This window comes from Euleptes europaea, chromosome 2, assembly GCF_029931775.1.
Source record: "Euleptes europaea isolate rEulEur1 chromosome 2, rEulEur1.hap1, whole genome shotgun sequence".
Classification (NCBI taxonomy): Eukaryota; Metazoa; Chordata; class Lepidosauria; order Squamata; family Sphaerodactylidae; genus Euleptes; species Euleptes europaea.
Genome location: NC_079313.1, coordinates 99,911,552 through 99,924,899, shown reverse-complemented (window position 1 = coordinate 99,924,899; position 13,348 = coordinate 99,911,552). Strand labels below are relative to the sequence as shown.

Below are 13,348 nucleotides of genomic sequence, written 5' to 3'. Positions count from 1 at the left end.
AATATTTTTGTTAGTCTTTAAGGTGCTACTGGGCTCTTGCTCTTTTCTACCAATATATTATGTTACTACTCCAGTGCTAGCTCCTACCCTGCCAGAAAATATTTTTGTTAGTCTTTAAGGTGCTACTGGACTCTTGCCCTTTTCTACCAATATATTATGTTACTACTCCAAAGCTAGGTCCTACCCTGCCAGAAAATATTTTTGTTAGTCTTTAAGGTGCTACTGGGCTCTTGCTCTTTTCTACCAATATATTATGTTACTACTCCAGTGCTAGCTCCTACCCTGCCAGAAAATATTTTTGCTAGTCTTTAAGGTGCTACTGGACTCTTGCTCTTTTCCACCAATATATTATATTACTACTCCAAAGCTAGCTCCTACCCTGCCAGAAAATATTTTTGCTAGTCTTCAAGGTGCTACTGGACTCTTGCCCTTTTCTACTACTGCAGACAGACTAACACGGCGACCCACTGCGCACTATCCCTCCGCTCCGCCAGCATTTCCACCGGCTCTTGCACCGCACACCCATTGCAAAGGTGAACCGGAAGCGTTAGCAAAACACCCGCGGCAGCTTCACGGCGGAAGCGGCGACCGGAGCCTCTGCGGTCTCCCCGCGTGGCTTCCAGGCGCCGCACACGGAAGGAGGAAAGGCGGAAGACAGGGGCCGCCGCACAGCAACGGAGGTGGGTCCTGGGGGGTGGGGGGTGGCCATGGGTCTGCTGTGTCTCTTCTTCCCCGCTTCCTCTGTAGAGCCCACGCCGGGGTGGGACGGTGCTGCCCTCGTGTGGCTGGTCAAGGCCTCTAGGGTCAGTGGCCTTTATGTTCCTAGTCGGTCGTAGAAGGGCTTCTGAGCAAAGCCTGGGCCTGACTAGTGGGGTCAGCCCTTGTTATATCCCGGGGGTTCAGTTTCCATCTTTCCCCCTTGGCGCCTGTGGAGTTTTAACCCACCCTTTTCTCCCATCTCACGCACGGTCCATTGGTTCTTGTAGGTTATCCGGGCTGTGTGACCGTGGTCTTGGTATTTTCTTTCCTGACGTTTCGCCAGCAGCTGTGGCAGGCATCTTCAGAGGGGTAACACGGAAGGACAGTGTCTCTCCTTCAGTGTTACTCCTCTGAAGATGCCTGCCATAGCTGCTGGCGAAACGTCAGGAAAGAAAATACAAGACCACGGTCACACAGCCCGGATAACCTGCAAGAACCAATGAACTCTGACCGTGAAAGCCTTCGACAATATTTCACGCACGGTCGCTTTCTCCTCCTTTAATCCCTGTTTCAGCCAGGGTCGAACGCATGCGTTTCGCCTCACGTGTGTTCGACCCTGGCTAAAACAGGGATTTAAAGGAGGGTAAAGCGACCGTGCGTTTTCACCCTTCAGTTCTCTGGCAATGGCCTGTACTATCGAGAAGATTCTGACGGATGCGAGGACGCTGCTGGAAAGGTTGAAAGACCATGACAACGCTGCGGAGTCTCTCATTGACCAGTCCACTGTTTTGCACAAGCGGGTGGTGGCCATGAAGGAGGCTGGCACAGCTCTTTCCCACAAGGTGAGTGGGGAACTGGCATTGCCAGGAATCAGTTGCATAAGTAGAGTGGGGAGGGGGAGTTATGCATGCTCTAGGTCTCGGGAGTCACACAGAGTTCTTTGCTTTACAAGTACCAAGAAGATGCGGCTGAGATGAAAGACACATCAAAATACAAACCTCACATCCTGCTATCTCAGGAGAACACGCAGATCCGAGACCTGCAGCAGGAAAACAGAGGTGAGGAATTTTGCTAATGATATAGTTGTGGGGGATTAAGTGCCCTGTTGGCTACAACTGAAAGCTCCTCTTTCTAGGCTCTAATTTTGTTGATTGCTGTGGACTGAAAAGCGTCACTTTCTGTAGGGTCAGGACACACCTATATACAGGACACAACTATAGACAGGCCTAATATTGTGATGTCAGGAAGTGCTTGCATGCAGCCCAGCCCAATAAATGTTTACTGGTGAGTTTTGCTGAGGCTTGCAGGGCTAGCTTCTTTTTCAGGATTTTTTCTCCCTGGTTGCCACTTATGTCCTTCTCAGCAGTTTCTCTAGTGACATCTCATGGGGCTGTGTGAGATTGGTCTTGTCCCACCTTGAACTTTCTCAGCTGTAGCCCCAACCTTCTGATTTGAGCTCCCAGAGGAGGAGAGGAAGCTGCTCACACCTGTTGGCTTAGTCATTCCATGCCAGTCCAATAAAATTTGACATATGGGGGTGGCACCATAGTCAAGGATTTTGTTGAATTTTTGCAGAGGCCTTGTACATGTTGAAAATTACTTTGACTTTTTTGTGTGTAGTTTGTTCAAGGTCACATTTCCTGTAAAATCTGTGCTCATTCTTGTTACTATTGAGTGAGATGTTCTCTGCCTACAACAGTCAGTAAGTCATCATTTTATGCTCAAATTCTGATTCAAAAGTAGTAGAAATACAGCAGTAAGTGATGGCCAAACATTTATAGGAAACCTCCAGATTTTCAGGCATTTCTGCACCCTTTATTTCCTCTGTGCATGTAGAACCAGTGAAGGGTTTAGTTGTGTCAATTTACCTACTAGTAATCAGATCACTGAGCACATATAACAGCATTATTTTCATGCACACATGATGTGTTCAGCTGTCAGTGTTCTTAAAAATGTCAAAATCCTCTACTGTTGTCCCCCTCAAATCAGTATGTGCAGAGTAGTGTTTACATTGCACTTCCTAGGTAGTTTAGAATATGTTTATTGACTCTAGGAAAATTCATCTTGCTTAATCCAGTCTATTAGATTTTAAAACTATTTTAATATACATAAGCATTAGGTGTTCTTTGCCTCCAGATCTGCCATATCATTTCTAATTACTGGGAGTGTACAGTACAAGGGATTCTGCATATATAGTATGCTGTGAACTTTAAACAAATTTCTAGTGAAATATTTTTAAATGGCTGTGGATAAGTTTCAACACATTTAGTTAATCTGTAAATCCATTACAAGTAGAGTATCCCTTATCTGAGCATCGCATATCTGGACTGATCCAAAAACTGAACCTTTCGAGCCGGCTTGCAAGCAGATCCCTGCTGCCTGCTTTCAATGTTTCTTCTCATTTAAAAAAATAAAATACAGTGTACACTGTATCACAGGTGCAGACTGAAAGCCTGCCGTTTGTTTGATGTTGCTCTTGTTTAACAGCTGATACAAGTATTCAGGTGAGATAGTTACTCCTTTGCTTTCTGATGGTTCAGTATACACAAAATTATTTTTAAAAATGTTTAAAATTACATTCAGGCTATGTGTATAAAGTGTAAAGTATATATAAAACTTAATGAATGAGTCCCTTCCCTAAGATATCTCATTATGTATATGCAAAAATTCCAATATACAGAAAGATCCAAAATATGGACCACTTCTGGTCTCAAGCAGTCCAGATAGGGGATACTCAACCTGTATTATCATGCAAGCTCCCCTCCCCCCAATTTATGGATTTGTTATGGGATATCTCAGCTTTTAAGAAAGCCTGCAAGACAGTTCTCTTGCAAAGGGTTTTGGGGGGAGGTTAGAATGTATGTCTTTTTTTGTCTGTGGCTCGAGCTGTTTTGTGGAGTGCACTTCAGTGTTCTAGTTGTTTGGTTATTTTAGTTAGACTGCTAATACATTATACCAGATAAAAACTATCATATGTTTTAATAAGCTGACTTGGACCCTTTTTGGAGGGGAAAGGCAGGGTATAAATATTTTCCCTAATAAAGAGTAAGCTGTAGTCTTTTTCATTGTGATGGCTACAGGGAAAAATAACTCCTTGGTGCATAAGCAAGATTAAATAACAGGAGCACAACATCTAAACAGCCATGTCTCTGTAGTCTAAAACTACACCTGACCACTTACAGTTTGTAGCCTGATAATCCTGTGCATTTACAGATACTCAATACTTACACACTCGTACAAAAAAGAATACAACTGAGATCGATGACAAAGGAATTGCTGGAAGTTTTGTTAACTCAGGTGTTATTCTATGTACAATCAGCAGCCATTCTTCATGGGATTGGATTTTTATTAAAGTCATCTTGAGAAAGAAACAAGAATGTGAGATTGAAATGCTTATGACCTGGAAAATGTTCAGTCTTGGTTGTGGGCGGATGCTTGTTTTTAACCCATGAATGAAATTGTTGCTTTACTGGCACCTGCTTCCATTTCTTGACCTTAAGTTATTTTCTTCTTTGTTTCACTGCTTCCAAAATACAGTCTGCTGTTGAACAATGCACTCTGTCATAATCCACTGAAGTGATTTATCCTATCACTTATAAATGTATGCCATGGATTATTTTAAATAATTACTGGATTATTTTAAATTTAAAAAAATTAAACTTTGGGGTTTTGTGGCTAGTAACGTTTCCAGTACATTCTCATTAGTGTTTTCTGTCAGGTATCAAATTCCAGGGAGAGGGAAGGCAGCATGGTATAGCCCGATCTTGTCAGATCTCGGAAGCTAAGCAGGGTCAGTACTTGGATGAGAGACCACCAAAGATGATTCTGCAGAGGAAGGCAATGGCAAACTACCTCTGCTTCTCACTTGCCTTGAAAGCTTCTGGCTGGGCTTGCCATAAATCAGCACTTATGTATGTACATATCAAATTCCAGAGGGGTGGCCATATTTGTCTTACTACAACCACAAACAGGATTGTTCTCATAATGAAACAAATTATTCTCACATAAATGTTTGTGTATTCATTAGCATGCTTCTGAAGTGGGCTCTAATCCACAAAAATTATGCTAGAATAAAAAGTCATTAGTCTTTAAGGTGCAAAAGATTCATGTTTGTTTGTTGCATCTTTCTGGAATGTAACAAATTGTGCATATTTGGATTGATTCAACAGCTAAGTTATTGAAAAAGCAGGATATAACCCTTGATGTACAGCCCTGAGTGGATCAATATATATGTCATGCTACTGTATGGAGTTCTCGCAATTATTATTTATTCACTGGGCTCCAGTTCTTATGGATATCTGGGGGCAGGTGGGTCCCCCTTCCCCACCATCACTTGCTTGCTCGCTTTGGCTTCCCACTCCAAGATCCTCTTGTCCATTCACTATCCTTTCCTGCTTCCCCAGTGTGGCGAGGAGGGGAGATGCAGGCAGGGGAAAGCAAGCCTACTCTGGCTCCAGCTTCACCTGCTCCTGGCGGCTGCTGTCACATCTTTGTGCTCTATTTGAAACTCCAAACGCTGTTCGCACTCTGGATATTTGGGGGAGAGGTATAGTGTCTGTACAGCTCAGATGTCACTATTGACTTTTGGGATGGTTTATACCCCAAAATTAATTTTTAAAAAGGATAAATAAGATTTGATGACACCTGTATTGTAGCTGCAGCTGGCCCTGTTGTGCAGATTTGGATATTAGCCAGGGGCCAAACCTTGGCTACAACATATATTCTATGGCAGATTGTGTATATAGCTGTGCCCATAGTTGAGAAGGAGTAGTGAAATGAAAGATTAAATAGGTCGATGTACAGTGGGAAAGTTCTATAGCCTCAGTTGTGATGTTCTTATTGAGTAATTTTCCATTTGCAAAAACTAGAATTTTTATTGCCCCAGGTCAGCAGAATCTGTCTTTGTAGTTACTTTATAGAGTTTGGGCTTGACATTTATTATTATTATTATTATTATTATTATTTAGAGCTGTGGGTCTCCTTGGAGGAACACCAGGATGCTCTGGAACTTATTATGAGCAAATACAGAAAACACATGCTACAGCTGATGATGAAAAGAAAAGATATAGATGCTCAGCCGGTTTTGAAAGTGCATCAAACTCAGTCTGCCGTAAGGAATTATTACATTATCTTCTCTCCGAGGGGCTGAGAATAGGAATAAAGAGGAGTCTTGAAGTAGCCACTTGGGGTGTTGTGCTCTGTTCCTGTGAAGCTGCTGCTTGCCTCTTTTGTATTTCCCTCAAGATCATGCTCTTGAAACATCTTCCTTCTAATAGTGCCCTCAGCTCAGAAATAGCTTCTCTTTCTAGAATAAGCATTTCAACTCAGCCAGCAGGTACCTTCTTCAGGATTCTTAATTAAGCAAATGATCTGCTTTGGTATCACCTGTAAGCCATGTTATGGTTTCTGGTGACTTCAGCAATATAAAACTCCTTGAGACAGCCAACAATTATTATAAATTTGCTGTTGTACTGCTCATGAAAATACATATAAGATCCAAGAGATTCCACCTCTTCCCCTTAAGGCCTTTGGTGTGCTCTGACTACTTGTGTCAGATTGCAACCCAGAGATCCTGCCTGGCCTTTTACATTTTCTAAGGAAATGGAACAACATGCCTGTCCTGTTTCTCCACCGGCCCTTTATCCACCTCCCCTTGCCTGCTGTAGTGAGCATAAATCTAATCTTATTTCACAGCCAGCAAAGGGAGCCAATGTAGAAATGTGACTCAAGACACAGCTGATGATTGAGTTTACAGGCGTGAGGGTCTCTGAGCTGCAGGAGCCACCATGGTATAGTGGCTAGTGTTTTGGACTAGGATCTGGAAGACCCAAGTTTCCACTCCTCCATGGAAGCTTGCTGGGTGACTTCGACACGCACTCAGCCTCATCTCCCTTGCAAGGGAATTGTGAGGGTAAACTGGAGAAGGGGAGAGTGTTGTAAGTCACTTGGGATCCCCCTTAAGGAGAAAAATGCTTATTTCTTTCATTTATACTACACCTTTCCCCCCAGTGGGGGAGTATAAAAATGGGATCGAAACGAAATAAATATAGTGCTCCTCACTCAAGGGGAGTTAAAGACAAGGGTGTGACTTCTTGGTCCATCAACTTTGAGTTTTCTATGGTGAAATGTGGAATAAATGCAAAAGGACAAAAGTGGGGGTGAACAATCATGGGTTAAACAAAATGAATTCTTGTTAGCCATCAATTCAGTTTGAACTTGTGAAGTGTGTCTTGACTGTAGGTCTTAACTGGAGGCTGATAAGTCTTGAGATCAAAAGCTCGTAGTTTAAAAATATTCTTTTTTATGTATCCTGGCATATCACACACTGGTTGCACTCACAACAGGCCTTGTGGTGAAGAGTCAAATACGATTATCAGTGGTGCATATTTAGTTTCAACTCCTGTGGCCCAGAGTCTCATTTCTTGGAGCTACTGCTGCTTGGCTAATAATTTTCCATTTTGTACAGACATCCCCTTGCTAACCATTTACATAGCCATATTATGACTTGAAGTCTGTGTTTCTTGGCCTGCCTTAATGCTTCTCGCATGAGAATAGGTTAAAAGCCTTTCTGAGGCCTAGCAATGTTTCCCTTATTGAGAAAAGCAGTAATATGACAAAGAAATCTAGCATGCCTTGGTTTTGTCTTTCATGCTCTCTGCTGGGAAAATAACTTGTCCTAAAAACTGTCTTCAGGAAATCGTGAATGAAATAGACAGAATATACGAAATGGGAGAGGTGATGAGAAAAGCTGTACAAGCAGATGACGACCAGTACTACACTGTACAAGAAAAGTTAGCACAGTTGGAGGTAAGAGACTGGGCAGCTTTAAAGTGTGGTGCAGAAGAGCAAGAAATGTGTGCTTGTGTTTGTGACAGGGGAGTCTGTGGAAGCTTCATCCTCCTGGGCTGGCCACTGCTCTGTTAAAAGCTGATGACCCCCCCCCTCCATATGAAAGACGGCTGTGGTCCTTGCTATGTCAAGTTGCCAGTGAAGTAGTGTGTTAAGTATAGTCATGCAGCTCTTTCTGTAGCATTCAATAGTTATGACTCTGCTACTGAAATCATAGGCGCAGTAAATTAGGGTGGAAATGTTATTAGGAAGCTAGAATCACAGAACCCTGGGGGCAGAATTAGACAAGATATTTGCTATGAATCGGACTCTGGCTTCTCCCTGACCCAACTCTAATCATCTTGCTGGGGATTAAGTTCCCAAGTGCACGGGGCCCCTATTTGGACTGTGGTGTGAGGGAGAAAAAGGGCTTCAGCTCTGCCCCCCCCCCCATGTGCCATTTTCCCAACACAAAACTGGCCTAGGGGGGCACTGTTTTCCCTGTTGGGGAACTGCATTTGTTATGAGAGTTACAGTGGTGTGAAGTCCGGTCTACAGATGTCTCGCTACTGTGGCCACGTGCATCAATTTGCTGACATTGGAGAGTGGAGGAAGGATTATCCCAGGGGTCTAGAGAGTTTTTCTCCAATTTGTTGAAGCAACCATATTTTGAATGCTGCAACAGATTCAATCAAAACACTTCCTAAAACTGGAGGTTGTGCCGCCGCCCCCCCCCCCCCCCGCAATTTTGGCTCTCTGCTGGAAGAGAACCCATCAGTCTGAAAATCAGCCAGGGTAATTCTTGTTGCAAACAACCTCTGCTTTGCTTTGCAGCTGCTGTCTTCACCAGTGTATCTTAAATTGTTCCCATTGACTTTGCAGCTGGAAAACAAGGAATTGCGCACGTTGTTGTCAATCAGCAGAGAATCTATTGAAGTGAGTCAAGAAGAGCTGCCTGATGATGCATCTCAATCCACAAAACAACTGCCTTTGAATACTTGATCCCAGAAACTGGTAACTGGGTTGCAGGAAAGTGTGTACTGCTTTTCCAAGGCGTTCCTTTACTCCTTCATCATTTCCTCTTGCATATCTTTCCTGCTGTTGCTGTATTTCAGACTTGTGTCCTCTGTGCACTGATTTGGAAGTCATGCCCTCTGCTGGCCAAGATTTGCCCAGCATAGTCACATAGAGAGCATTTACATTCCCTAGCACATCCTCCCACCCCCCGCCACCCAGTTTTAGAAAGCTCTGCTGGGTTGTTGGATCAGCTTTGGCTTTTCCTTTGCAAACGGATTTAAATTATTTTACATCAGCATCGCAGTAAAATAGTCTTACAACATGATATAAATTTACTGATTTCAGCAAGTTTTCCTTCCAAGTAAAGATGCTTCTGATAAACTATGTAGTTTGAATACAACTTTCCAAATCACCTGCATCATAACACTGATCAATATAGAAAATAGCATACAGTTCTGTAAAAATACTCTCTGAAATTCTATGGTCCTGAGCCTTCCCCTACAGCAGAAGGGTTGCTGTAGGACTTGAGAGCCAGACTAAGTGTTTCAAAAGTTACCCTTTGTGGGGAACTAATGCCAAGCTACCACTGTTGTGAAAGAGTTGCTTTGTTTTCTGCTGGGGTTTGAGGATTCTGATGAGTGCTGCATGGTAATTTCAAGCTGTGTACCCATGACTGGGAGAAATGTCTTGTCTTTATCTTAAATATTTTCAGGAAGACATTCCTCAGACAGATTTGATGGCAAATGTTAAGCAAATTATAAATCAATTGTATGGGAACCAGCAAAATCCTCTCTTAATTTGTAGCCTGCTGACGTTTGGTGGGTGGTGTTTTGGGGCTGAGGGTGGTTTTTTTGCCTCTAGCTGCTTACAAGCAGACCCACACATCCTCACGCCTGGAAGATTCCATGATTGGTTTCACTGTTGTGCTTAAGAGCGTAAAGAGAGAAAGTGAGATGTCATGTGATCATTTATCTGTCTCTGCTCTCTTTGCACACTCTCAGCTTGTACAGCATACTACTTGTTGCTACAGTGTTGTAAACCATAAAGAAACACTTCCCGGTTTCCAAATCCCTACTAAGAACAGAGGTGTTTACATTTCCTGCTCCGCCATCAGTAAAGTTTTAGACTAAGATCTGTGAGCTTCATGAGTGCTGTCTGTGGCTTTTACAGCTGTTGACGCTGACCTGAGTTTGAGGCACGAAGATAAAATAGCCATACTCCCACCCACCCTCTTGTTATATTATTTCCCCATGAATATGGTGTGAAGGACAGTTGGGCTCATTCTTCATGTTCATCTTTTGATGTCTTAAAATTCTCAGACTCGGTTTTTGCTTATGCCACCAAAGGTAGAGCTGACCAAGCTGCTGCTTCTGTGCTCTATGCAAGTGTAGCCCCTTTCACAGGACAGGCCCCGCTGCTGACCATCCCTTTGCAGAGTTAAGCCTTAAGTATACGCCATCAGTGCCACCTTGAGAATCAGACAAGCTCTTGTAAGGAGCAGCAGCGGGTGCTCAGCCTCTGAATATGTCCTGGGTTACGTTGTAAATACCAACAGGATGTTATGATGCAAATATGTGACTGGTTGAAGTGTTGATGTGCTGTGTGCCCTGCCTGCCTGCTCGGATCAGTGCATTTGAAACTTTACCTCTCAGGTTGCTAAATATGGATATTGGGTTATTATTTTCTTGAAATAAAGTTTTTGAGGCAATATCACAGGTTGTGGCCTTCTGTACTGGTGATAATTTCTGGACACCTCTTCAGCTTTGAATAGATCACTAATTACCTGCTTTGATAGCGCCAGGTATAGTTCTGTGTATTTATCTGGAAGTCAGGCTTAAATAAAAGAAGTACTGAACTTTCCATATATTGAAAGAACTTGTTTACTGTGAATGGCTGGCCAGTGATGCAATGCTATCTGGACTTTAATAATTCCATATATGAGTTTGTTTGATGTAGTAAAACTAAATTTTATTGTACTTGGTCGTTGTCACCAACAAGGCTTAAAAGAGGGGAGTTGGTTTGTTTCCATGCATTAAACAACTACAAACAGCAAGCCTTTTAGTTCATATTTATTAGGTTTTCTGTAATAATACATGCAGAGCCATAGTAAGAATAGTACAGCTAATGCTTCAAAAGACTACAACAGCAGCAGCATAAACAAAGTTCACTTTCTAATTGCTACTCCCTTTTGATAGGAAAATGCCTTCACCAACCAGTGCAAGTTGTGCAGCAAAGCTCCGTGGCAGACTTCCCAAGGCAAGGGAGTTTCAGAAAGCGTGAGCCCCCACAGGGAGAGCCCTGCTCCATGCCATGTAAAGATCAAGCAGATATAATATCCCCTGCAGAGTAAACAGGGCATAATTCACACAGCTTCATCATCCATAATTGAATTTAGTCTGTAGTCAGTGCAAAACATGTTGCACGTCTGGTAACTTAGGAACTATTGTCTAGCAGGAAAAAGGGGTTTCAGCCATAACAAATGTAGAACATCTTTCTCTAGTGCTACAGTTAACCATTAAGTCCTAATTTTCAAACACAGGTAGCAATCCAAGACTCGCTAATAGACCATCCTGGGAGAAACTGAAGGGATGTATCTTAACTTTTCATAGCAACCTAATATCTTGGCAGATTCAAAATATTTATTTCTGGGAGCCACTGAAGAAATCCCCCCCCTTTCGGAAAGTTAACATACAAAACGATTTCCCTCTCTTCAGTCTTTTCTCACAGGACTTTTCTTGTAAACAATCTGTTGCTTCCTTCTTCCCACCCATCAAGTTTGTCTACATTCCTCATAAGTGTGCTGCCTGTAGCTGAACCATACACTGTAATTATTAGGCCTCTGCTGGAGTAGCACAGCACCTGTAATTTGGAAAACAGTAATTCAGTTAATAGTCCAAAATTGCACTGGACTACTTTACCATTATAGTCATAATGGCTTGGATCCAGAGTACAACACTGTTGCTTTTACTCATGTAAGAGACTTTGCTACTTCTTTCTTATGATGTTCACTCCTCTGCCACCCCCCCCAAACCCCCCACCCTATCCTAAAAGTTGATGGACCCTTGATTGGCTTTTGAAGGCAGTACAAGGAGCTACAATGTGTGGGGAAGAGGACAAAAGATTGGAAATCTCATCAGCATCAAAGCCTTGGCTTTTTGAGTAAAAGCTCTGCCTGTGAGTCACTGCATCACTAAGGAAGCAATCCAGATAAAGCACCATGTGTTGGTATAGCCCTTAACATCATGATCCCAGCCTGCCCAAACATTTCTCACTAGCACCAGAAATGGGCTTGCCCTAGGAGCAACAGTTACCACTATTAGATGGGGCATAGTAATATCCTTCAAAGCTGTCACAAAGGATTGCGTATGTGCTATATTAAATCCAATTAAAGTAGCCACCATTTATATCCACACATCTGTTTATTTGATACATGGAAATAAGCTGTTACAATGAGGTGGCAACTAAAATACAATGTAGCAGGCTAGACTAGACTTGTCTGAATTGCCTTGCTTTATTTATATTGGGGATTTTTATCCTGCTGTCCAGCATGGCTCCCAAAGCATCGTTCTACGTGATGTCACAGCACTTTTGTTGATAAGGAACTCTTGAAGTACTGGGTGGCCACTTGAGGAACTGAGGAACCTGTGGCTTCTGTATTTACAGATATTCCCACACTATTCTTAATGTATATGTGTCTCTTGGGGGATGTGGAATGGTATAATATAGCCCAATCTTGTCAGATCTCGGAAGCTAGGCAGGGTTGGTACTTGGATGGGAGATGACCAAGGAAGACTTTGCAGAGGAAGGCAATGGCAAACCACCTCTGTTTACTCACTTGCCTTGAAACCACTATGGGGTTGCCATAAGTCAGCTGCGACTTGACAGCACTTTACACACACACATGACTCTCTGTGGCGTATAATAGGACTAGAAAGTATTAAACAGGTATTAAAGTAGAAAGGATGCTTCCAGTCTGAAGCTCTAGGTCAGTGGTACCCACTCAGTGACTTAGGAGCCACATGTAGTTCTTTGACACGCCACCTGCGTTTCTTCTGAGCAAAGCTCCCCAGTGTGGCACCTGCCCTAAATTCCAGGAAAGTAGACGAGGCCACTGCCTGGGGGCTCCTGTGGTTGGCATGTGGTTCTTACTTTGAAACAGGCAACCCCTGAGGGACAGGACAAGCACGCTGCAAGCCTTCCTGAGCTGCAGGACCCACTCTAGGGATGGAAGCTCTTTAGAAACTGGGATGATTTCATCAATATGGGCTCAAGAGAAAACAAAGTTTTCTTTTTAAAGCGCAACACAACTTGTCTGTGTATCATTATGTCAAGGTTGTGGAGGTGTAGCGCTTCTGTGTATGAGGCTGGGTCAACGTATGCAGCAGGGCATATCCCTGTTGAATGCTAGCCCATAAAACAAATCTCCTTGCAAACAGAAAACTTATTGCGGACAGAAGTTCTAATCAACTTGTTTCCTGCAGTACTAAGAGTTCAATGTGAAGGAAATTTTTAACATAGGGAAGAGTTGTGGAGGACTTGAAAGCTTGTATACTGCTTTTTGTCGTAAGTCTGACTTGCAAGACCCCCCTGCCCCTGATATACAGGGGTTGGCTGAGGTGTAAGTGGCGGGAAGAGTCAGCCCTACATGCTCAGAGGTACTCTGATAATTTAACAGGCTACTGATATAGTTATAAATGCAATATGTATAACTTTATATCCTTGTATGGGTGTGTTTGGGGTAATGCACAGGGCAAACAATAGTTATGCGGCTGTTTTGGTTGATGGTAATGGCTCTCCGGAAGCT

The 13,348-nt window shown here is 43.0% G+C and overlaps 1 protein-coding gene across 2 annotated transcripts; it reads left to right on the top strand.

Moving 5' to 3' along the window:
• Positions 1–1,376: 1,376 nt before the first annotated feature.
• SIKE1 (suppressor of IKBKE 1) lies at positions 1,377–8,747 on the top strand. 2 transcript variants are annotated; one of them, XM_056844969.1, is made up of 5 exons: positions 1,377–1,541; positions 1,652–1,757; positions 5,667–5,809; positions 7,393–7,506; positions 8,410–8,747. In XM_056844969.1, exons 1-5 carry the CDS (start codon positions 1,383–1,385, stop codon positions 8,527–8,529), a joined length of 642 nt encoding a protein of 213 aa, XP_056700947.1. In that variant the 5' UTR covers positions 1,377–1,382; the 3' UTR covers positions 8,530–8,747. The 2 variants fall into 2 exon arrangements, with proteins under 2 accessions (XP_056700947.1, XP_056700948.1); XM_056844970.1 differs by lacking the exon at positions 7,393–7,506.
• The last annotated feature ends 4,601 nt before the right edge of the window (positions 8,748–13,348 follow it).